General features: G+C 37.9%; 1 protein-coding gene across 4 annotated transcripts in view; it reads left to right on the top strand.

The window, feature by feature from the left end:
* WDR26 (WD repeat domain 26) overlaps positions 1-20,859 on the top strand; it is a 29,848-nt gene extending 8,989 nt beyond the window's left edge. The window contains exons 4-15 of one of the 4 annotated variants that reach the window (XR_009818323.1): positions 254-390; positions 976-1,073; positions 1,866-2,022; positions 3,669-3,725; positions 6,564-6,702; positions 10,584-10,724; positions 12,085-12,204; positions 12,959-13,104; positions 13,608-13,686; positions 14,260-14,389; positions 15,616-15,968; positions 17,089-17,173. Coding sequence is in view for 3 of the 4 variants with exons in the window: in XM_061991501.1 (XP_061847485.1) it covers positions 254-390; positions 976-1,073; positions 1,866-2,022; positions 3,669-3,725; positions 6,564-6,702; positions 10,584-10,724; positions 12,085-12,204; positions 12,959-13,104; positions 13,608-13,686; positions 14,260-14,389; positions 17,089-17,274; positions 18,758-18,783 (1,416 nt within the window). In the remaining variant the exon portion in view is untranslated. Of the gene's footprint in view, positions 1-253; positions 391-975; positions 1,074-1,865; positions 2,023-3,668; positions 3,726-6,563; positions 6,703-10,583; positions 10,725-12,084; positions 12,205-12,958; positions 13,105-13,607; positions 13,687-14,259; positions 14,390-15,615; positions 16,701-17,088; positions 17,275-18,757 lie in introns of those variants that run through there. The other 3 variants (XM_061991501.1, XM_061991502.1, XM_061991500.1) reach the window with 3 other exon arrangements.
* Positions 20,860-21,891: the final 1,032 nt, after the last annotated feature.

Raw genomic sequence — 21,891 nt, 5'->3', positions numbered from 1 at the left:
GTTCGAGGGGGATCTGAGAAATGAGGTAGGAAGAGACTTGAAGCCCCATAGCAGAAAGGAAGTTCATCAATGACTTAATTGCTGCAATGTTACTGACAACCCAGCAAAAAAGAAATTGAGTAATGAAACGTTACATTTAGCTGTATTTCTGAAGGGCATAGTAGAATGGTTTCTACTGTTCTGTTTAGGCTCAAACGTTTTCTGAAACTTCAGTCAACCTTTTTCCCCTGACTGCTGCTTTCTGTCATGTCAGAGGATGAAGTTTTTGCTGCTGCAGCAGAAGTACCTGGAATACCTGGAGGATGGCAAGGTCCTGGAGGCACTTCAAGTTCTACGCTGTGAACTGACGCCTCTGAAGTATAATACAGAACGCATTCATGTCCTCAGTGGGTAAGTGTTTAGACTTTGAGAGCTCTTTCAGTGGAATTTTCTAAGGAATTTTATAGCTTTTGATAGCTGATATAGTAAAAAAAGTCAAACTGTTATCCTGTTGATTAATAAGTCATAGTGAGATAAATGAAAATGGTGAGTAAAGATGGCTATTCAGTAGACAGCATTCTGCTTAAGATGTTTGAAAACAACCTGATCATAGTACTAGAACCCAAATTAATGCATACATATATGTGGTCATCTGAACTGGGAAATCATTAGCCTGTTATCTTATATTCGCTTACTTATTTGACTATAGTCTGGTTTGTTCTTAAATGAAAAGACACTTCTACCTGCCCTAAAATCTGATTGTGTGTGGTTTTTTGTGTTGTTTTTTTTTTTATTGCCAAATTGCAGAGGAAGGTGTTCTGAGGAAGGTGCATGCTTGTGTAGAATAGTTCTCCTCCTCTTTTCCTATCAGTCTCAGGCTTAAGTCTGCTGTTTCCAGTTCATTAAGAATTCTATTACATGTATCAAGCTTAAAAGTGAAAAGAATGATTCCAGAAAGACTTGGTCTGTTGGTGTGTGTGTACTTTTTTAAAACAGGTATCTGATGTGTAGCCATGCAGAAGACTTGCGTGCAAAAGCAGAGTGGGAAGGGAAAGGAACAGCTTCCAGATCTAAACTTTTGGACAAGCTCCAGAGTAAGACGTTCTAGTGTTAAGAATTTATTCTTACCTCTGTAAGTCCAGTACATATTACATAATGACTTATCCCAGGGAATTTAACTGCATTTGCTAGTGGTTGTTTTTGTGTTTCTTGGTTAATGGGAATGCCTTTAGGTGCTATCACCCTTTGGTCTTCTGTATCTAAGCTTTTGGTGTCCCAGACACTTTGGTGTCTCAACTGTTTGTAGCAGAAGATCTTGTTTCTTAGCTCTGCTGCATTCAGTAATAGTAAAATTTAGTGATTAGATGTGTGGTCACGGGATGTTTTGTAAACACCATCAGTACCATGAGAGGATGAAACTGTGGCCTATAACCACTGTTGATACCAATGTTGGTTAATAGTGGTCTCAGACTTTGCTATGAATTGTGGTTTCTCTTCTCTCTTGTGGTTAGTGTAATACAAGTCACAAAATCAGTGGTATTCTTTTTTTTTTATATAGTATTAATAGAAAATTCCTTAAATGAATGTAACTGCTACTGTTTTATAACTTTACCTTTTTTTGAAATACTAAGCTTTGAGTTAGCTTATGTGAATGATGTTTGGCCAGGACAATGTACACTGTAACTAAAAATACCTTGCATACTGCTCTACTTTCTAGAAGCTCATGATTCTAAATCCACATGTGTAGCAAATTTGAGAAGCTGGGTGCAGTCTGTCTTTTCCTCTAGCTTTATCTGCTAAACTGTCTTCCAAAATATAGTCCTAGTTACAACTTGGTTTTGATATCCTTCTTTCTTTGTTTTTTTTTACCTTGAACTCTTTTAAAGCATACCTACCCCCATCAGTGATGCTTCCTCCAAGGCGTTTACAGAACCTGCTACGCCAGGCTGTGGAACTACAACGGGACCGGTGCCTATATCATAATACGAAACTAGATAGTAATCTAGATTCTGTCTCGCTGCTAATAGACCATGTTTGTAGTAGGTAAGAAACCCTCCTGACTTTTAAGATAGTCAGCAATATCTTGTCTTTTAAAAATCTAATTGTACTTACTGTTAATGGGGATGTAAAAAGTATTCTGAGTTGCTTTAACAGGAGCTGAGTGGGAAAAGACAGTTCTCATTAAACGAGTAGTGGCGGAGGGGTTAGAAAAGGTGTGTATAAGACTTCAGTAGCTGGATATGGGGTAATGGTATCAGACTGAAGCTTTAAAATTTTCATTTGATGGGTATGAATATACCATATTACCATGCTAATCCATAGCAAATTGCTTCCTGTAATTTTGGACATCCAGACAGTTTCTTCATCAGCATGATTGCAATGTTTTTTCACTGAAGAATCACTAGTATCTTATTCAGACTCTGTCTTCAGCTTAATGGAATACAGAAAACCTACTGAAGCATACTTCATGAAGTCAACTTTCAGCTTCAGCTTTTAATAGTGGACAGTGAGGTCTTCCTACACATAAAGGTTAAAACAGAGTAGAAATGTGCTATAGATGTTTCTGGTTTAGATTTCTATTTTACATAGTATATAATATGAATAATACAAGGAAACCAGTGCTGCTTCTGAATTTTCAAAATCCCGTACTCTAGTATGAGCATGAACCAGGAAGATGTTTTGTTTTTAACAAGTGACTGACTTGAGTGATTGATTTATTTATTTATTTTAATTTGTTGTTCTCCTCATCCATCAAGACTCAGCTGAGGACCTAAAAACTCAGTGTAGCCCTAATGGAAAACTGCTGTGCATGGTGTAACAAGGGAATGAGGGTTAGGACACCTAGAAAATAAGGGCTCTATGTTTGTTCATGTAAAAGGCTGACACTTGGCCTTAGAGAGGAATTCTTTTCATGTTAAAGTTAGCTCAACTGAGGCAGTTAATTAAGTACTGATAAACTTCCTTACATAAACTTTCTGAACTTGGCTTCTTTGACTTAGGTTCTTGGGTTACTTGGAATCTGTTTTTAAACATTCAGACTTCCATAATACTTCACTGTAGCTGTGTTAATGTTTTAAAATTATTAGCTTTGACACTTCATGTATTTAAGTAACTTATTAGACTGCTATCTAGCTTGTAATTTTGGTACATATTATTGTTTCAGCAGTTTTGTGTGTGTGTGCAGATATTTGACTATTCTCTATTGTAAGAGCTCTTGGAAATGATCTGATAGTGCAATTGTGACTTGCTGCTTCAGAAGTGAATCTGACATCAGACTAAAAGAAAGAGATTTATTTTTAGTCTTTACACAAGTCCATAAATAACATCAGATGTTCTGTAGGGGTTTTGATGTGATTAATCAAACCCCAAACAGCATTCAAGATAACTGTAAAGAGCCTGGTTTACTCAAGTCAGAGGAGGTAGAACTGGATATAAAAGATGCTATATGCAACAAATCTGGACCTGAATTTTGCCCATCCTAATTTACTTTTTGACATAAAAAATTGGCCATAGTTTGTTGGGCTTTTTTCACCTTGTGATATTTCCTGAGCTTGCATAGTTGCTATGTATACTTACATAGATACTGGTGACTAAAGTAAAAAAAAAAAAAAGCCAAACAAAACAACCCACTTCAAAATAAAGGCTTCCATTCTGTCCTCAACTCAACTTATTGTACCTACCTATTGCAGGGGTCTGAGATCAGTATGTGGTGCGCTGTACATGCTGCCATGCTTGGGCATAATGAGGTGAGTTAAAGACAGTGGAAGCCAAATTTTGATTAAACAGACAGAAGTTAATAGTATAATAACTCAGACAAATTCTGTACTACTTAAATGATAGAACACTGGTAACTCCCCTTTTTTTAGTTGGAACTAATCTGTTCTGGGCTTCTAGCAATATTTTGATCAAGCATGCTTGAATTGCACTAATAGGTAAAATGTTTAACTAAAACTTAACCACTTTGTGAGAGTGGGAGAGAAGAGAAAGAAACTGATGGGGTGTGAAGGTGAAGGATTTCATCTTACTGTGCCTGAGACTTTGACAACAGGCAATTGATGCTTTTAGGTGATTGGCATTTCTGGCTTTGAGAGCCTTTACCCTAGTTGGGTGTTTTATTTTTTTGTCTTGCTTTTGTATAAATTAACTTTAGTCTGAGGTTACAAATAGCAAAACCCCAATAAAAGGTGAATGCTGCTGCTTTCTAGGTACTAGCTTAATGTAGCATTTCTGAAAAAGAACAGTTGTGGAAGTTGAGGAATAATTCTTCCATTGTTTGTGCAGGAAATAAAAAAAGTAGCTATTTGGTGTTTTATTTTAAATTTGAACTGCTGTAAATAAAACAACAGTTTGGTGTATTAGATGCTGTATTTTGATATGTGAAGCATATGATTCAAGTGTGTTGTGCTTAACCGAACAGTTTGTAATGAAACACTTGAGGAAAAAGTCAGCTACAATAATATCTAATTACCAAAACCAGAAACTGTTAGACAACTGGTTTTGGTTTCATGTTTTGAGAGTACTATTAATTTCTGCAGAAGAGTTATTTAATGTATGCTTTGATATCTGCAAAGTCAAGCTTGCTGGATTGTATGTTTCATTAGTTAAGAGAACTTTCTGCGAGAGCACTCTGAGCTGACTGGATTGTGAATAGTGTAATTCAACTTTGGGATGTGCCTGCAGCAGCTATATCAGCTGTGCTTGTTTAGTCTTTTTAGGAACCTGGAGGCCACCTTACTATGAAAACTGTCTACTCCAGCATTATACTGCTTGCTTTTCATGTCTACAAAACCTTGGCTACTTTTCTTAAGCTTTAAAGTACAAGAGCTCTTGTATTGTATTTTTTTAAAAATGAAATATGCTGAAAAGGCTTTCCTGGGACACAATGTGCCTCTCTTTATGAGTTATGGATAAAGACTCTTTGACCTTCCAGAGCAAATTGGTACTCTGAGGAAAAACATTAACTTACTACAATATGGCTAAATAATAATGAAACGCTCTTCCTGTAGGTTCACATATCTGTGTAAGGGCTTGCCTCCTTCCCTCTAGACTTCAAGGAAAACAAAGTCTTCTTTCATGGGTGGGGCTTTTTACCTTGAGCTCAGTGTTGTTCCAGTGACAACTAGACAGCTCCTGGTCAGCTTAAAGCAGGAGCAGAACAGACTTGGGTTTCTCTATGAACAAGTAAGTAGACATAACTCAAGGAAGCCAACTACAGATATGTTTTTATATGTTTTGTTTTTCCTCCTTTATGATAAGACAGGAATTGAGGGACTGTATGGTTTAGTGCTCCTCAGTAGTCTTTAAGCATGGACTGGGAAGCATCATCTAGAAAAAAGAAAATAGACTGAGAGTATAGACACTGAATTAAGCAGAACTTTTCTGACTTCTGGTGAGTAGTAGTTTTTCAGGTGTCTATCAGCCTGTCTACTTCCTTTACATGTGTCTATTTAAAAATGTAGTTTGTTGGTAAGTTTTAGAGCTGCTGTTTTTGTAAGCCAATATCTCCAGTGATAACTACAACTGTGTATTTAGAGAGACTGTTGTTACATTAATACCGCTGTGTTGCCCTACTTCACTGGACACCATATAAACTCAGTGTAAGATTAACCCACATCAAGATCCCTGCAGCTCAAGAAAAAATATCCACAGTTAGAGGTTACCTTTTAGTACATCTGAACAATGAACTTACAGGTGTTATGATGTTACTTATAAAAACAATCATCCGCTGCAAAAGCCTATGTTTATTTTATCATGGCTCTCGTTTTTATACAGGAGGAAAGCTGTAAATAAGTATTTCCAGTTCATACCTAACTTAATAGTTTGACTTTTAGCTTTTCCTCTGAGTGTAATTAGAATATTAAATGTTAGCTGTAAAGGAAGATTTTACTCTTCGGTAGTTTATTGTATCATATTTTGTTTTGATAAACAATTAACATTTTACAAAACAATGTAAGTTTTGTGAAGGAAAACAATTCAAGTTGAGAGCTCATAATGGTATGATGTTATGCTTATGTATAGTGTGTGGTACTCTGCAAAGAAAGTGAAAAATAGCACACAATGAAGATAAATGTATTGCAAGATCACATACAAGAAAAAGTAACAAAACTTTAGAAGCAATTCCTGCATGAAAGTTGAATAAAGATTAGGCAAGATAAAGCTAAGTGAGCTGGTTACTTACAAAAACATGAGATGTAAATAAAACATTACATATAGGGCTCAAAGGTTTGGACTCTAATGTTTTCTATAAATCCTAGAATTATATAGTAATAACGTGTTAGACTTAGAGTTGGGTTAATTCTAAGTTACATGAAAACGTAACAACTTACGTGAGTAGAATAAGAATATTTGTATGTGCTTATGATTAGTTATGATCTCTTGGTAGTGTGAGCTTTTCAGCAAAGAAGATGCTTCATTCTCTATGTATTTGAAGGAGCTGTTAATAGAGGAGCTTTTGAAGCATTTAGATAAGTTTTTAGTTTTTACTAGCTCGATTAAAAAACAAAAAAACAACAACAAAACAAAACTCCCCAGCTCTTAACTGCTTTCTTATTAACCTGTAAATACATGCTTTTTTTTTTCCCCAGGAAACAGTTCCCATGCTATACACAGCAGATACTAACGGAGCACTGTAATGAAGTGTGGTTCTGTAAATTCTCCAATGATGGCACTAAACTAGCAACAGGATCTAAGGACACAACTGTTATTATATGGCAGGTTGATCCAGTAAGTGTGCACTATGGGTTAAAATGTATATGGTTTGTGTTTCCCTTCCCTTTCTGCTTTTTTTCTTGCTAGAATGGTTTGATTTAATTTTTTATTTTTGTAGGACAGGCTAACAAATACTGTAGCTTGCTGACTGTGGTATTTCTCTGGGATGTAAAAGACTGAAGATCATAGTCAGTGTAAGCTAGTGAAGGAGAACTCTTGAAAACCTGACACTTGAGTGTAAAGCTTGAACTACTGGCTGCTTTCGGGCAGGAACTTTGTGTACCCCTACCCAGTATCACAAGGTAGAGCCTGCAGGTGCCTTCCAGGGGAGCTTTTCAGCTTGAAGGCCTTGGGAAGCATTGAGAGTTGAAGGAGCATGGTAGTGAGGAACTTTTCTCCTAGTTCACTATTACAGAGATCAGAAGTATACTTAGTGTGTGACTAACCCCTTTCTGTTATGTTGTTACTACTAGTACACTTGGATTTAAATGCTGTATGCATTTCACCATTTATTTTATTTCTGAGTAATAAAATGGTATGTGCTAAACTGAAGTTATATCAATATGCCTCTTCATTCTAGTTGCTATTGTAAGATTTGCCTTGGCTTGAGATGAAGATTTAAATGCTTGTCAGAATCTCCTGACACATGGAAGTACACCCATCCATCTTCTGACAAACTAGTGTGTGTCACTCTTTATGTGAACTATTCTACACCTACAAGATTTAGCTTACCTGCCCATATCTATTCTTATGTAAACAAAAAGATGGAGCAGTGAATCTAAGGCTGTTTTGACTCAGAAGTGATCTGAACATGTCTGTAAAAATGTAAAACTATGAATAAACTTGCATACGTGCACACAATATTTGCAGTTGTAAAACACTACTAGAAATAACATTCTTGCAGTTTTTTAACCGCAGAACTGCAAAGTTGGTATGCCAAGTGGAAGATGAAAGTTTTTTTGCAGTTCTATAGTGGCTTTCATTTGAGTTTGAGACATTAACTTAATCCTTTTCTTCCCACTATAGATTAGGAAGCAGTATAATTTGACTACCTTTTGGTATTAAAAAGATGGGAGAACTTAACACTCCATTCCGTATGCATAGTTGTTACATAGCCCCTGAACTAACAGCAAGTGCAATGAATTTTTCAGGCATAGAACTATTGTGGTTTGTTACTGGAGTTGGTGTGCTCTGGGCCAAGATATGCACAGCAGCATAAGATCACTTCTGCTGTTTAGTTAAGGAATGATCTGTGGATTTTTTTAGTTGACTGGTTCTCTTCATATTTTATAGCAAATTGTTAACTAATATCTGGTTAATTAAACCAAATAAATGTGTTATGAGTGATTAGATTAACCTTTTAGGCCAAGAATTGCTAAGAATCTCTAATAAATAGTGAGGAAGTGACTTTGTAGAGTTTATATTGCGTATTTGAGGACTTTTTTTTTAATGCCTTTAAAAAAAAAATTTGAAACTTTCAAGGAGGTGAATACCTCACTAACATTAGGCCATGCAACTCAAGTGGTTCACTTTCACATTTGCCAGATGGTTCTTCTTGCATTTCCTATAGCAGTTAATGTCACTTCAACCACACCTTTTATCAGGTTTTTGAGATTTTGAGTATTTAGAATTATTCTAACCTGTGTAGGTATAAACTACAGGGAAATACCTGTCCAACTCTGAGCAAGTGATGGGATAACACTGTTTGAATAGTATTTTGTCTTCCATGCACACTTCATTTATTTCTCCCTTTCTTTTCTGCATCACCTATCTATGAAGTGTAATGACACTGCTTCCATGTGTTTACTTAACTTCATACTGAATTTCTTATTTCTTTTCTAAGACCCAGCTTCATGTCTAAGCTGTTTTAACCCATGCTTCTGTTTTCATGTTATTTTTTTCACTTCAAAGTTCTTACACAGACTCAGCAGCATTAACTAATTTCTTAAGTGAACTAGGTTTGTGTGTGGAATGCATTATTTGACTGTTACTAAGTGTGGCAGAATCTCTAGAGCACAAAGCATAAGTACAGTAGGCACGTCACCTTGTCTGACATGAATCTTCTTTGATAGAGCTCTCCTTGAACTTGTTCCTTACAGAAACTTTCCTTTTCTGTGCTTTCTAAAAACTGCTGACAGATTTTTGGCTTTTCATCTAAGGAGCTTGACTACTGCAGAGTTGATGTCTGAATAGTTGTTCCATCTAACATGACAAAAATCTGGGAAGCTGTATGTAAGAGATAGAAGTGCTGAGATTTGTTTCAGTGGTGGGTGGAAAGCAGATTTGACTAAATTTGGGGATGTTTTTCTGAAATACCGTTCACTCCTCTTTTAGAACAAAACATGGTGTAGCAGTTTTGCTGTGTTTGGAGAGAAGTACAAGTGCAGCATAAGAGATAGTAACAGCCACAAAGTTCTATCATTATAAGGGGAATATCCTATGCATGTTGCTCCTCATGAACCTCAAATATGATGCAGAAGTGACAGGTTACTTTAAGCTTGATGTAAAAAGAAACATATCACTTGTAGGCAAGCTCCAGCGTGTGAGATGATGTCAGATGTGACTTAGTTTCCTTGCAGATTAGTTTAGCTACAGACACAGCAGTGTTTGGTACAGACTAGGAATAATAATTGGAATGGAAACAGGGCCTTGAGGAGTTCCCTTTGTTTGTCCCTCTTTCTCTGTGCTTTGAAGCTTATTCTTAGCTCACTTTCTTTCAAGGAATTTAGTTTGTTTTTAGCTAGAACCATTTAAGCTACAGGCTTCAAATTGCTTGCAACTCATCACAGGAAACTTTCCTCCATGTAACTCTTCTTCTGTTGACCATGTTCTTTCTCCTTAGAATCAAGAGGTGCTCTGCTGATTAATACTAAAACAAAAAAGAAGGGACAATTTGAGAAATCAAGCTAGATTTTTCGAATGAGTCACTCCAAAAAGTAGGAGGTATAAATGGCCCCCATGCAGGAAAAAAGAGGGAGGAGAGAAAGCCACTTACCCTTTTCCAAAAGGCTTCACAAAGATCACTGTCAACAGTTTAGCACACTCAGTTCTACTTTCTGTGCATACATGTTGTTGCCAAGAGTCAGTACCGATACTGTACTGAAGCATGTCTCTGGTGTGTGTGGTCGTTTTGCAATATCTGGCTGTACTATTCATTTTGATACACTTCTTGAAAGTCAAGTTCTTCCGACAAGGTGGCAGTAGAACAGTTGTAGCATAAAGGTGCTACAAGATACTCTGCGTGCGCTAAGTATGCTTCATTCACTAAGTTTGGCAGGAAAGATGCAACAGCTTGCTATAGGCAACACTTCTGAAATAAGAACACCTCTCAAGGAAGCTTTTAAAAATATCTCTAAAACTTTTCTTGAGCAACGCATGCAAGATGCACTGAAGTTTATAAAGACATTGGCACTTGGAGGTTTTCCTTTTTCAGCATACATTAAGCTTTTGATTCCCTAGTTAATCATAACAGGCTTCCAACACGTCTTTAGTTTTAAGAAAGTAACTTAATTCTGTAAAATACAGATGATAGTACTTTCATATTCCAGTAGACGCAGAGACTTGGCACTACAGAAGTATTCCTATGCACCTATGACAAAATGTACAACTGTGTGTGCATCCTTATTTTGTGAGTTCCATGTTCAGAATTGCAGAAGATTAGAACAAAAATAGCTACATGTGTTCTTGTTTTGTGTATTGAAACTTAGAAGCTTTTATTTTATGGTCCTACTCTGTAAACTAGCAACTTCTTTTTCAGTAAGAAGTTATTCATGTCTTGTAAAATGCAGGTGCCAAGTTGCTTAAAGCAAATTTGTTGTGCTGTACTTGGACACACTGTATGTGTGAAATCTAGTAGGAGTTCATTTGCATTGTCTCAACAGTATCTCTCTTTTCAGGATACTCACCAGCTAAAACTACTTAAGACATTAGAAGGTCATGCATATGGTGTCTCTTATATTGCTTGGAGTCCAGATGACAACTATCTTGTTGCCTGTGGCCCAGATGATTGTTCTGAGCTTTGGCTCTGGAATGTACAAGTAAGTGGTGACTAGTAGTCAAAAAACAAACTCAAAACTTTGTGGTCAGCCTGCTGTTTTTGTTTCAATACATAAATATGTTGAAGATGAAAGAAGTTCTACAAACCTGTTGTGCCAAGGTGCGAGTGTCAGGAAGAGACACTGATCTCCCCACCTTGCCTCAATTTGAAAAAGTAACTATGGCAGCATTCAAGTTCTGTACTCAGTTTGTACAGAACTGAAATTAGAGTTGATGTTTAAGTGGCTGGGACAGTGCAGCAATTCTGGTGCATCTAGTTGCTGATAGCTTCTGAGAAATGATACCATAAATTCATAGGGCCTTAGACAGTTACCAAAGAGAGAAACTGTAAATTAATCAATAGTCACAGATGGCTGAACTACTATCTAAGGAAAGCAAGTGCTCATTGAAGATTTTAACAAGTAGCAAAAGAAGCAAGCTATTTTTACTCTGTGTAACTCTGCTAGTGATGTTAGTGGAAGATCCACAGAGGCTTAAATTTATGATCTCACAACTTCTTTCACCCAGACACTGAATGGCCTTTTGCTGTTTCTTCCAAGAATTTGAAGACCTTTTTTTCTGGTGTTGATTTTTATGGGCACTTGAGTTGATATAAAAGCTTCCCTTGCCTTGATTGTGGGCTGTATAGTCTTTCTTGTTCTGCTTTGAACTATGAACTAATATAGTTTCCTAAAACAAAAATGTTCCTTTTTTCCACCCTTGGAATACTTCTTTTTGGTTTAATTGACTGAACTGGCTTAGTGAAGAGCACTAGAGCTGGCACAAGGGAATAGAGGGAAGCCTTTACTGTTTTGGCAATGGTAAGCCACTCACTGGCACTCTCTCTTGGGAAACGGTAGCGTTATAACCTAGGGCTGAGAGCTCAACTTTGGCATGGAGAGCTGCAGCTCACAGAGGAAAGTGTTATAAATACTCTTTATACTCCAACTTTTTACTGTAATTTACTCTCATCTCTGTTTTCTTGTATTCTCCATCTGTCTCCTTGCTTTTCATGTTTGGGGTTGTTTTTTTTCATTTTTTGTTGTTTCATACTGCTCTTGTTTGTGTGTTCTTCCAGCTGCTTTGAATTCCTTACTTAATTTTCTAGTTATCTGACACACCAGCTAGTCCATCTCTTGATTTGAAGGACAAAAGACATTGTCCCAAATCAAGTCCAGGATCACTGGAAATGCTGAAGTAATTCTGCCATTGTACTACATTATTCATAGGTTTGAGTTGCTTTTTAATAAACTTGTTGAAACATACGCACTTCCAAACACCATGCTGGTCAGATAAAATTATTGATGCCTTTTTGGGAGAGGGTTCTGGCATAAGGCCTTGCTGCTTTTGTTTATTTTCCAGACTGGGGAGCTGAGGACGAAGATGAGCCAATCTCATGAAGACAGTTTAACAAGCGTGGCCTGGAATCCTGATGGGAAGCGTTTTGTAACAGGTGGTCAGCGTGGACAGTTCTATCAGTGTGTAAGTTCTCTGCATCTGACTCATTGAAAAGAGAGCAAGAAATGGAAGTTTTGTTGCAGTCAGTTCTGAGGTTCATTTGTCTTCATTTTTTTTGTGCTTCTGTACACTAAAACTTCTGATCCTTGATAACTAAAAGAAGCAATCAAAGCTAGTATTTCAGCAGCACTCCTCTATGTAGCAGCTAGAAGTGTTTAAGCATCTTTTGTCTGCCTAAAGGAGGATTTGTGGACTAGGAATTTTTTTCTTAGTTGCTCTAGAAAATACACTAGTAAGAAGTAGTGTTTTAGTCCACAAATGCTTATGCCACAGAATTTTTATGATATCTTAGTTTTTGCATCCTGTCTTTGCTTTGTATAACTAGAAGTTTGAAACTCTCTTTTAGTTAGCAAGTGCTGATTTTTGGGTGGTGGTCCACAGTCCTTCCCTGCTACTGATTATTTGTTATCTCCAGAATAATAATGCAGTGTGCAAACCTCTCACAACAAAGGTGAGCTCCATGGCATGATGTGGGTTGCACATCTCACACATGAGAGAAGTGACGAAAGGGATTGTTAGCTCTGCATGATAGATAGCTACAAAAGCCTTTTGTTAAGGCAACCAAGTCCTCAATAACTAAGCCTGCTCTTTTACGGGTAAGATTGCTTTCTATAGCAATTGTGTGAACAGAATGTGAAAAAGATACTTGTATTACACCTCAGAAATCTGATACTAATAGTTCTTTTTTTTTTTTATGTCCTTTTTCTCTTTTGATCAGGATTTAGATGGTAATCTCCTTGACTCCTGGGAAGGGGTGAGAGTACAATGCCTTTGGTGCTTGAGTGATGGGAAAACTGTTCTAGCATCAGATACACACCAGCGGATTCGGGGTTATAACTTTGAGGATCTTACAGACAGGAACATGTAACTATTTCTTTCTTTGCTTTTGAATTCCTGGTTCATAGTGTCGGAAGAAGATGGAGGAAGGGTTTGTGGGGGCCGGATGGGAAGTTATTAAAAGGTTCTCAGTGTTAAAAAAAGAGGAGAATAACATGAGACAATTATTGAGTTCCAGTTGCAGCAAGAAGCATTAGATCAAGTATTAAAAATAACTTCCTGAGCACTGGATTAGGTTTCTGGTAGCTGTTTTGACATTTGTTGTCAAAAGTTGTCATCTTCTCAATTCCTGGTGTGTTTTAGTACAAGTTCGGAATTGGATTTGAGGTCTGAATTCCCTTTTGGTCTTGATTTGCCATAAGAGTTAAGCAAATTATTGCAGACCTGGCTTGTATTGACATGCAGACACATACGTAACTTCCAAATCGGAATTGTTTCCCTGATAAATTGTGGAGACAGGAGATACGCCTTTTGTCCTAGCGTTGCTTTGTTGTTCAGTTAAGTGTACTCACTGTGTCTTACTGTTTCAGAGTACAAGAAGATCACCCTATTATGTCGTTTACTATTTCAAAAAATGGACGTTTAGCTTTGTTAAATGTAGCAACTCAGGTGAGTTGATGATAAAGGGGAATGTAAATGGGAATGTTTGCAGCTGCTACCTGGTTTAAAATTTCAATATGAGAATTGGGATGTTTTATAATAACCTCTTGTATTTCATGTAGTATGAAGGCCTTAATGTTCATAAATACAGCATGGCATTCTCTGACAGGAAGGCAGTCTTATTCATGAGACTGGTCTTATTTTTTACAGATTTTTTTTTTAATATATGATGAAAAGTTTTGTACTAAAATATGTATTATTAAATGTTAATATCTGGGTATTGCATTGAGAATCCAGGTGCAGTGAGAATTGTTTTGGCTTGACATATCCGGGGGGCATAAGAATTATATTTTATTGATTTATTTCTACTTTTGGAACCTTGGGTAAGAATAGGAGCTTTCAGAATAAAAGACTGCAGACTGGAAGTTTAATGTAGTGCTCTGCTATGTCTTTAGCCAACTGCAGTACTGTTACTAGATCAAGAGCGTAAAGTAATGTACTTTTCATCACGTTTGGGTTTTTTTTTAAGAAGAATATAATGAATAATGTTTAATGATAAAATAACATTCTTCTTATTCCCAGGGAGTTCACTTATGGGACTTACAAGACAGAGTTTTAGTGAGAAAGTATCAAGGTGTTACACAAGGGTTTTACACAATTCACTCGTGTTTTGGAGGTCATAATGAAGACTTCATCGCAAGTGGTAGTGAAGGTAACATTTGTTTTTGTGAAGAAAACTGGAACACTGTATCCTTCCTATAGCTTGCTCTTTTGTAGTTAGCAGCTGTTGTCTATGAAAACAAGCAACTGGTTCACCAAGTAAGTTTGAGGAGCACTGAGATTGTGGCATACTTTGAGAAATAATTGTGTGCTAGCAGAAAGAATCTTTTGAGAGGATGGTAGTAGTAGAAAGCATTAATGAATCTGTTGTGTTGTTCCTCTAAAGCAAAAGTATCAGCTCGGTTTTAATTAGAAGTGGGTGGGGTGTTCTTGAGGCTTTTCTTTGTGGTGTGATACTTAGGCTTATGGTTTGAATAAAAAGTACTTCTGGGGAGTAACAGCTTCATTTGTGTGTGGAAGATAAAGGTGTGGTGAGGCTATTTTGATTTCAGTAGAGTCGGCAGCTTAATTAAGGAAGGAGTAGTCTCAAATTAAGCGGTTGTTGACATAGTTTGGTAATGTTTTTCAGTGATCAAAGGCTTTGTGGTATGTTTGTATTCAACTGTCTGTGGCAAGGATAGAAATTAGTTAATAGTTATGTGTTGAATGGGTTCAGTTCTGACATTGCAGTGCCATCACCTCCCGTGGAGGTCACTTAAGATTCAAACCTATACAAGGCTAGGAGTTACACTTGGAATATGTAAGCAATTACCATTAGTACTATGTACCTCACAGCTGTTGGGAAATAAGGTTGTCCAGGTTATTACTAGTAGAATTTCTCAAAGTACCAAAAATATCTAAAATAATGCCAAACTCCATCCTCTGACCAGGCCCACTGGCCCGTGTAATGACTGAAAGACAGCACCTCAATCCAATGAGGGCTCTTGATATGGGGCTGGGTACCTGAAAGTTCAGGATTTATGTTGAACCATACTAATGTCTGCATGTAGCTGTAGATACTGCAGTCCACCAGTTCTTTCTTCCCCAATTTGTTTATTCTTTGTTATCCTAATTGTCTAAAAACTGTGGAGTGGTACTTTAAACTGATAGCACTTTGTTTATACTTAGACTGTCTAAAGCAGTTGCCTCCTTGTGATGAATTGTTGCAAATGTGGTGACTGAGAAAGTTTGTATGTCTTAAGCAAAGAAAACAACAACAGATCACGTTGTTGTAGCCTTTTGAAAAAAGAAAAATTGATAGATTATTTTGTCATAATCTTTTAAACTTCAGGTATGTTGTCAGCTAAGTAGGCTTTTCTCTAATATTTGCATCAATAGGGAGAACGTGGAGGTCTCTTCCTGAGAAGGAAATTGACTGCTGCCTTCATCTAGCTAACTTGTTATTTCCGAAACAAAATACAGGCATTCTGACAAGCACCAAAATACTGGTTCGTGTTTAGGCTTTGATTCTCCCAGACAGCAGAGGCTTGTGTGTCCAGTGGTTAAGCAGAGAGTGAATGGTGGTGGTTGAATTGCGTGGGTATGTAGTCTCTTGAAATCGTAAGTGGAACGTAAACACAACCAGAACATTTGCATCAATACAAGTATACATAAAGGTGGTGTACTCAAATGAGCTGATTCAGCAGAAGACAGTTGGGTTACCACGTGATTCCCTGATGCTGTTCTAGCAGGTAGGTCAGAGATCAGAGAGCAAGTTTGTTTTGTAAAGGGTTGGGAGGAGGAATAAAGGAAGACTAGTTTGTGTGCTACGCCTTCAGAATGACATCTACATTAAAATGATTCAAACAACAGACTAAAGCACATCCTTTGTATATGGTAGACATAAATACTGTGCTTTTGTGTAATACTAGTGATACATACTTATTCAGTTTCTATTACTCTGTTTAAAATATTCCAAAGATGTTCCTAGAGAGATCTACCCAAAGGCTAGTTAAAGGCTGCTCATCTACAGTTGGAAAAAGACACCAAACCAAAGCAGCTGTAGTCACTTATTCTTGACTATGTATGGTTGGTTAGCAAGCAAAGCAGTAACACTCCTCTAAACTGCATTGGAGTGTCTTTCTAGCATTTTGCTAGAAGCAATTAAAAGCTTCCTATCACAAAAAAGGGTAGGGTTGTTGATTGCATATATTTTAGAATGTACAAATTCATTTCTTTAAATACCACACAAGAATCAATTATTGTTAAAGATGATAGCTCACAACTTGAGACATGAAGCTTTGCTGCTGTCCCTCATTTGCTCTGCACTTTTGCTGGAATGGTTTAGGTCTCTAGTATCAAGATGTGTTTTTTAAGCTATAGAGCTGTGATCTTATCTAGTACTCATCAACAGGTGGTGATTGGAAATACTCAGCCTTAGTACTCCTGACTTACTAATGCATGTACTAATCTGTAAATATGATTGGGGGCGGGGGGGGGGGAAGAAATCTGCAGGGCTTCTTTTTGTATAAGATTGCAATTATCTGTAACAGTAGCTTTTGTTTCTCTCCCTCGCTGTATATTGGCTTATTTGCATTGTAGTCATATGTTTTCCTTCTAATACCAACTACAGTAGACCTGCAAGTCTTAAAAGGGAGCATGCTGCTTAGTGAGAGAGCTTTACCTGTATTCTTTTGAGCACTTTTGGAAGAAAAACTTTTAGTGCTATTGCATGTTCAATGGACATGGGTTTTAGACACGAGTTTTACAACATCAATGTGCTGTCTTAGTCTGCAGAGAGCTTGTGTGGAAGGGCACTGCAGAACGATGTTTCTCATGATGTCTTTTTTTTTTAATGCATGCTTTATTTAGATCACAAAGTATATATTTGGCACAAGCGTAGTGAGCTGCCAATTGCGGAGCTGACGGGACACACGCGTACTGTTAACTGTGTGAGCTGGAACCCGCAGATCCCATCCATGATGGCCAGCGCCTCCGATGATGGCACTGTTAGAATATGGGGACCAGCACCTTTCGTAGACAACCAGGATATTGAAGGTAAAAAAACTCTGTGTATGTATGTATGTGTTTTTCCCATGTCTAAAAGCTTACATCAAAGGCAGTTGGTTCGGTGGATTTTCTTTCCCATAAGTAGGATAGAAAAATGCCTTTAACTTCCTGGGTTAGAATCATTACTTCTCCTAGGAAAAAAAAGTTACTGTTTTTTTTACCTATGACTTGATTTTTGTAGAAGTTTTTTGTTTGTGGAATAAAAAGGAAACAACTGTTTTTTCCAAAATGATACTCAAATTTCTGATGTGGCTGTATAGAAAGCTGTGATGTCACTGAGACCTCAGGGTTATAATTAACTTATGCAGATGTCTTAAATCTTGCCTCCAATGCTTGAAGTTTAACAGCACACATGTTATTTAATAATGCATTCTGACCACATTGCCAGTTGAATATTACAGTGCCTAGAAAAGGAATCTCGAAAGTCTGGGGAGAATGAAGATGCCCATGGTAAAATCTGTGCACAACTGATTCTTTCCTAGTCATCAGTACTCATCTGTGCTCAGGAGAGAGACCCAGTGTGACTCTCTTGACTGCCAAAAATATACACTTGTTCCCAACTCTTCTAACATCCCACCCCAACTTGTTAACAAGATGACTGTTGAGGGGTTGTTCTGTGGTTACTCATTCAACCTTGTGGTAAAAATGTACAGTAGGCATCAAAATGAATTGTAATATACCCCATTGCTATGGGACCATGGTGTGGACACAAGTTCAAGGGGAACCCAGACCGAAGTAATCCAAGAAATGCATTGAGTGTTACTAAACAAGTGAACACTTCCAGTGCAGAATGTCCCTTAGGTGAAAATAGCTGAACGCTGGAAGGATATCAGGTGGAAGAACTACCTCCTCTCCCTGCTCCTGTGCTTTCACACATCTGCTTCTGTCGCTGGACTAGGTGGGCCAGCCTGGCCAATCTCCTGCTCATAACCCATAAGGACTCAGAGCCTATCCTGCAGTTGGTTTTACTTGTGGTTTTGTTTGTGTTCCCCACCTAGTTGCTTGCACAGTCTTTCTCAGTACCTCCAGAAAAGGAGCTAGTAAATGCCATAAACACCAAAACAATAGAAGCTGGATTTCTGACAGCAGTCCTTCCCCAGGAAGTGGAGGTGCACAGAGTAAGACCTAACAACTTGGGAATCTTAAATGGATGACAGACAGCTTTGTAAATTGGCACTACTCCTTTGGAACTGGAATGCAAGTGTGTGTTACAGCTTTTTGGAAGAGATGATTTTTGTTTACCAACACCTAATGTGCCAAACTCATCTCTAAATTCAAATTAGTAACGTTATCCAAAAAAATCTTTAGTCTGTGATTAATTAGAGTATCCAGCTTAGATCCATTAACTAATGCATGTTCAGTAAAACCTACGTAAATACACTCTATGAATGACCTTGTAATAGAAATATTATCTGTTGGTAAGATTTTCAAGGTGTGATTTCTTTCTCTTTATGTTTTTGTTTTTGCTCAGAGGAATGCAGTAGCATGGATAGTTGATGGCGAATTTGGAGCAGACGACTTCAGTTTAACTTAATTAGTCGTATTTTAAATGGCTTGGGATTTGGTGCAAACAAACATGATTGATAGCTGGACAGACATGCTCGTCATGAAAAAGAACCATTTCTGAAGCCCAGTTGGGGCCAAACATTTACCACCTTGCTTCATAGTAACCAGTCGAGATGAAGCACGTCGTTAGAACGTTGTTGGACACCGTGTTGAAATTACCCCCCCATCGGTTGTGAAGAACTGTGCTACATTCAGGCTAACCATTGAACTCAGTATATATATTTTTCCCTCCTGCCTTTTTGTCTGGCAGGCTACTGTTCTTGTTGCTCTTCTGTGTAATGAAGTTTAAATGCTTGTTTGGAACACTTTATTTAACAGTTTAGAAGGCTTGATAGAAAGAGTGCTTTAGTCTGAAGAGTATACATTGGATAGGAAAGTATTTCCTTCTCTTGTTTCTCAAGTTTCTCTCCGCCTTACTTAGCTTGAGATCTTTGCAGCTTGGTTCATGGATTCTAGCCTTGCCCGTTGCGCAGTATATATCAATTGAGATGATGATAAACCAATGAACTATGTCAAAAGCACTCTCAGTATCACATTTGACAAAAAGTTTTGTACTTTTCACATAGCTCGTTGCCCTGCAAAGGGGTTAACAGCACAATTTTTTAAAAATAAATTATTTATAGGATTAAAATGACTTCATTTGTATACATTTGGAATTAAAACAATGCAAGAAGTGTTGTGAAACACGGTATCACCGATGCTTTTCCGGAGTGTCTTGAGACCCAATCAGAAGCAGTGGCTGGAAGGAGCTTTATCTAGGCAGTGAAGCTTGTTTTAGAAGGAAGAACTCACTGTCCATCGTAGCAGATAAAATGTATTATTTAGGAAAAAAGTGTTCAGAGTGCACCACCAGACTGAGTTTAAACAAAACAAGGTCTTTCAGGCTTCTTTTTAATGACATAAATGTATGCAACAATGCTGGTGTAAAAGGTAGACTACGCCTCGAGGGAAGAATGTGTTGAAAAAGTAACATACAAATCATAATTAAACACTTGTATTATGATGGAAATTTTTCTTTATTTGATAAACAAAGGTGTATAGATTTTCTTTGAGAATATACTTTTAAGTTTGCAGATGGAAATGCCTCTCCCAGACTTTGTTGCAAGCAGGTGCTGTGAACACCTTGACACACCTAGGAGGATAGTTCCACTAATAGCCCGTGTTAAGAGGAAGACATTTATAATTTAAGTATTTATTCTTTTGGACACAAACAGGTGGCCTGGCATCTCTTGTGTTTCTGCAAATCGATCATGGGGTGGCACGGTGTTCCCTTTTGCTACCTTGGGTGGAAGGGGAGTAGTGTTGGCACTGCTGTGAAGTGATGAGAGAGCAGGGAAAGGCTTGCCACTGAGAACTGATGCGAACAGAAGTGTGGGCTTCATCCTTAAATGAGATAATGACCTAATGTCCTTATTAGTCACGTGTGGAAAAAGGGTGGGGGGAGGTTGGACAGTTCCTGGAAAGAGAAGTGTAGCCTCTTTGATGAATGGGAATGTGGTGTTTAACATGAATAGTTCTGCTTTTCTTTCCCAGAAAAACAAAGTGGAACTTAGCAGGTTAGTTCGGTTTGGTTTTTAGATTCCAGCCATCAGCTGGTGGCAGTTTTTTCTTGTCTTGTGTGTATACTTAAACATGATTTAAGGTTGTGATAGTTTGGTTGAGACCAGCCCTGAATCTGACATACTTCAAAATCAAGTAGGAACTTAACCTTCCTGTCTTCAGTCTAATACATGTCTTTAAAATTAAGGTGAATTTCTTTGATAGCAATTACTGTTCCACAGTAGCGGGAGTATGTGTGTAAACGTAAGACTACAAATCAGTTCCTACTTCCACTAGCTGGTTCTAGAGAAGCTGTTTGTTTCTCTTTGTAGTTCAGACAGTGTAGGATTTACCAATAGTCTTCCTGCAGCATCAGTGTTGCCGGAAAATGGACGGCTTCCTAAGGTCGAATTCAAGTGAGCTAATAGACCTTTGGGTTTTGAATAAAAACTGAGTACTTAAACAGTGGTTTACGTTTAAAAAATGGTATAATTCATAACCAATGCCAGTATGTCAATCTCTGGAAGTTACCCTAGTATAATCTTACTCTGGAACTTATATTTTCAAACAACACTATTTATGGAGAGTAATGATAATAATCCTGGGTTTGAGATCTCTTAACGTCTCGGACAGTGATCTGGCACTACTTGCTCACCTCGTACTTGTGGGATTTCAGTGGGCACTTCAGACGGGGGTGAAGGCTGGATCAAATCTCAACTTTAAAGTTTCATATGCACCTCAACAAGCATTTTTAAGTGGTGGCTGTATCTAAATGAAGCGAGACTCCTTACCTGGTACAAGCTGTGTAGGGGTGGGTATGGGCTGATGCCTCCTTTCCACTGCAGTGCTTTGTAATTAGAAATTTAAACTTAGCACTTTTGCCAGAAGACTGCCCCTCTCTTCCAGGGGTTCTCTTCTGGACTTGGTTTGTACCTCAGAAATACCCATGAGGTATTTAAACAGAAGCAGAGTTAGGGGGAAGCACATCTCCCCTTTAGTTTGCTGGTGCAGCCACACACGGTGAAGGAGTTGCATATGGATGGCACCACTGCCAGGGTGTAGCAGGAGCTGCATGGCGCCTGGCTCTCTGCTGCTTGCCGCTGGCAGGCAGGGAGGAGAGAGAGAGGGAAAGGGGAGAGCAGTTGCCTGCATTTCACCACGCTGCTTGGTGCCACAGCTGCCATTCTCGCTCTTGTGGCAATGGCGACTGTTTCAACCCACAGACTAAACAGGAACCTCAATTATTTCTAACGTGTCACATATTCACAAGCTGTGAACTGAAAAGTACCAATACTTTTTGTACACAGATGATAAAATGAGGTGAGGGGGGCAGGGCAAAACCTAATAAGTTTGCTCATTTGAAACACCTTAATTTCCATGTGCTTAAAAATGTTCATAGGCTGGAGTCTAAGGCTGGAACAAGTACACACCTGCAATAAATCACTATTCCTTGTCATCAGGCCTATGGTTTTAGAGAGGAAAATACTCTAAGCGTGTACT

The sequence above is a fragment of the Colius striatus genome, chromosome 2 (genome assembly GCF_028858725.1).
Source record: "Colius striatus isolate bColStr4 chromosome 2, bColStr4.1.hap1, whole genome shotgun sequence".
Taxonomy (NCBI): domain Eukaryota; kingdom Metazoa; phylum Chordata; class Aves; order Coliiformes; family Coliidae; genus Colius; species Colius striatus.
This window is presented reverse-complemented; position numbering and strand designations above follow the sequence as displayed.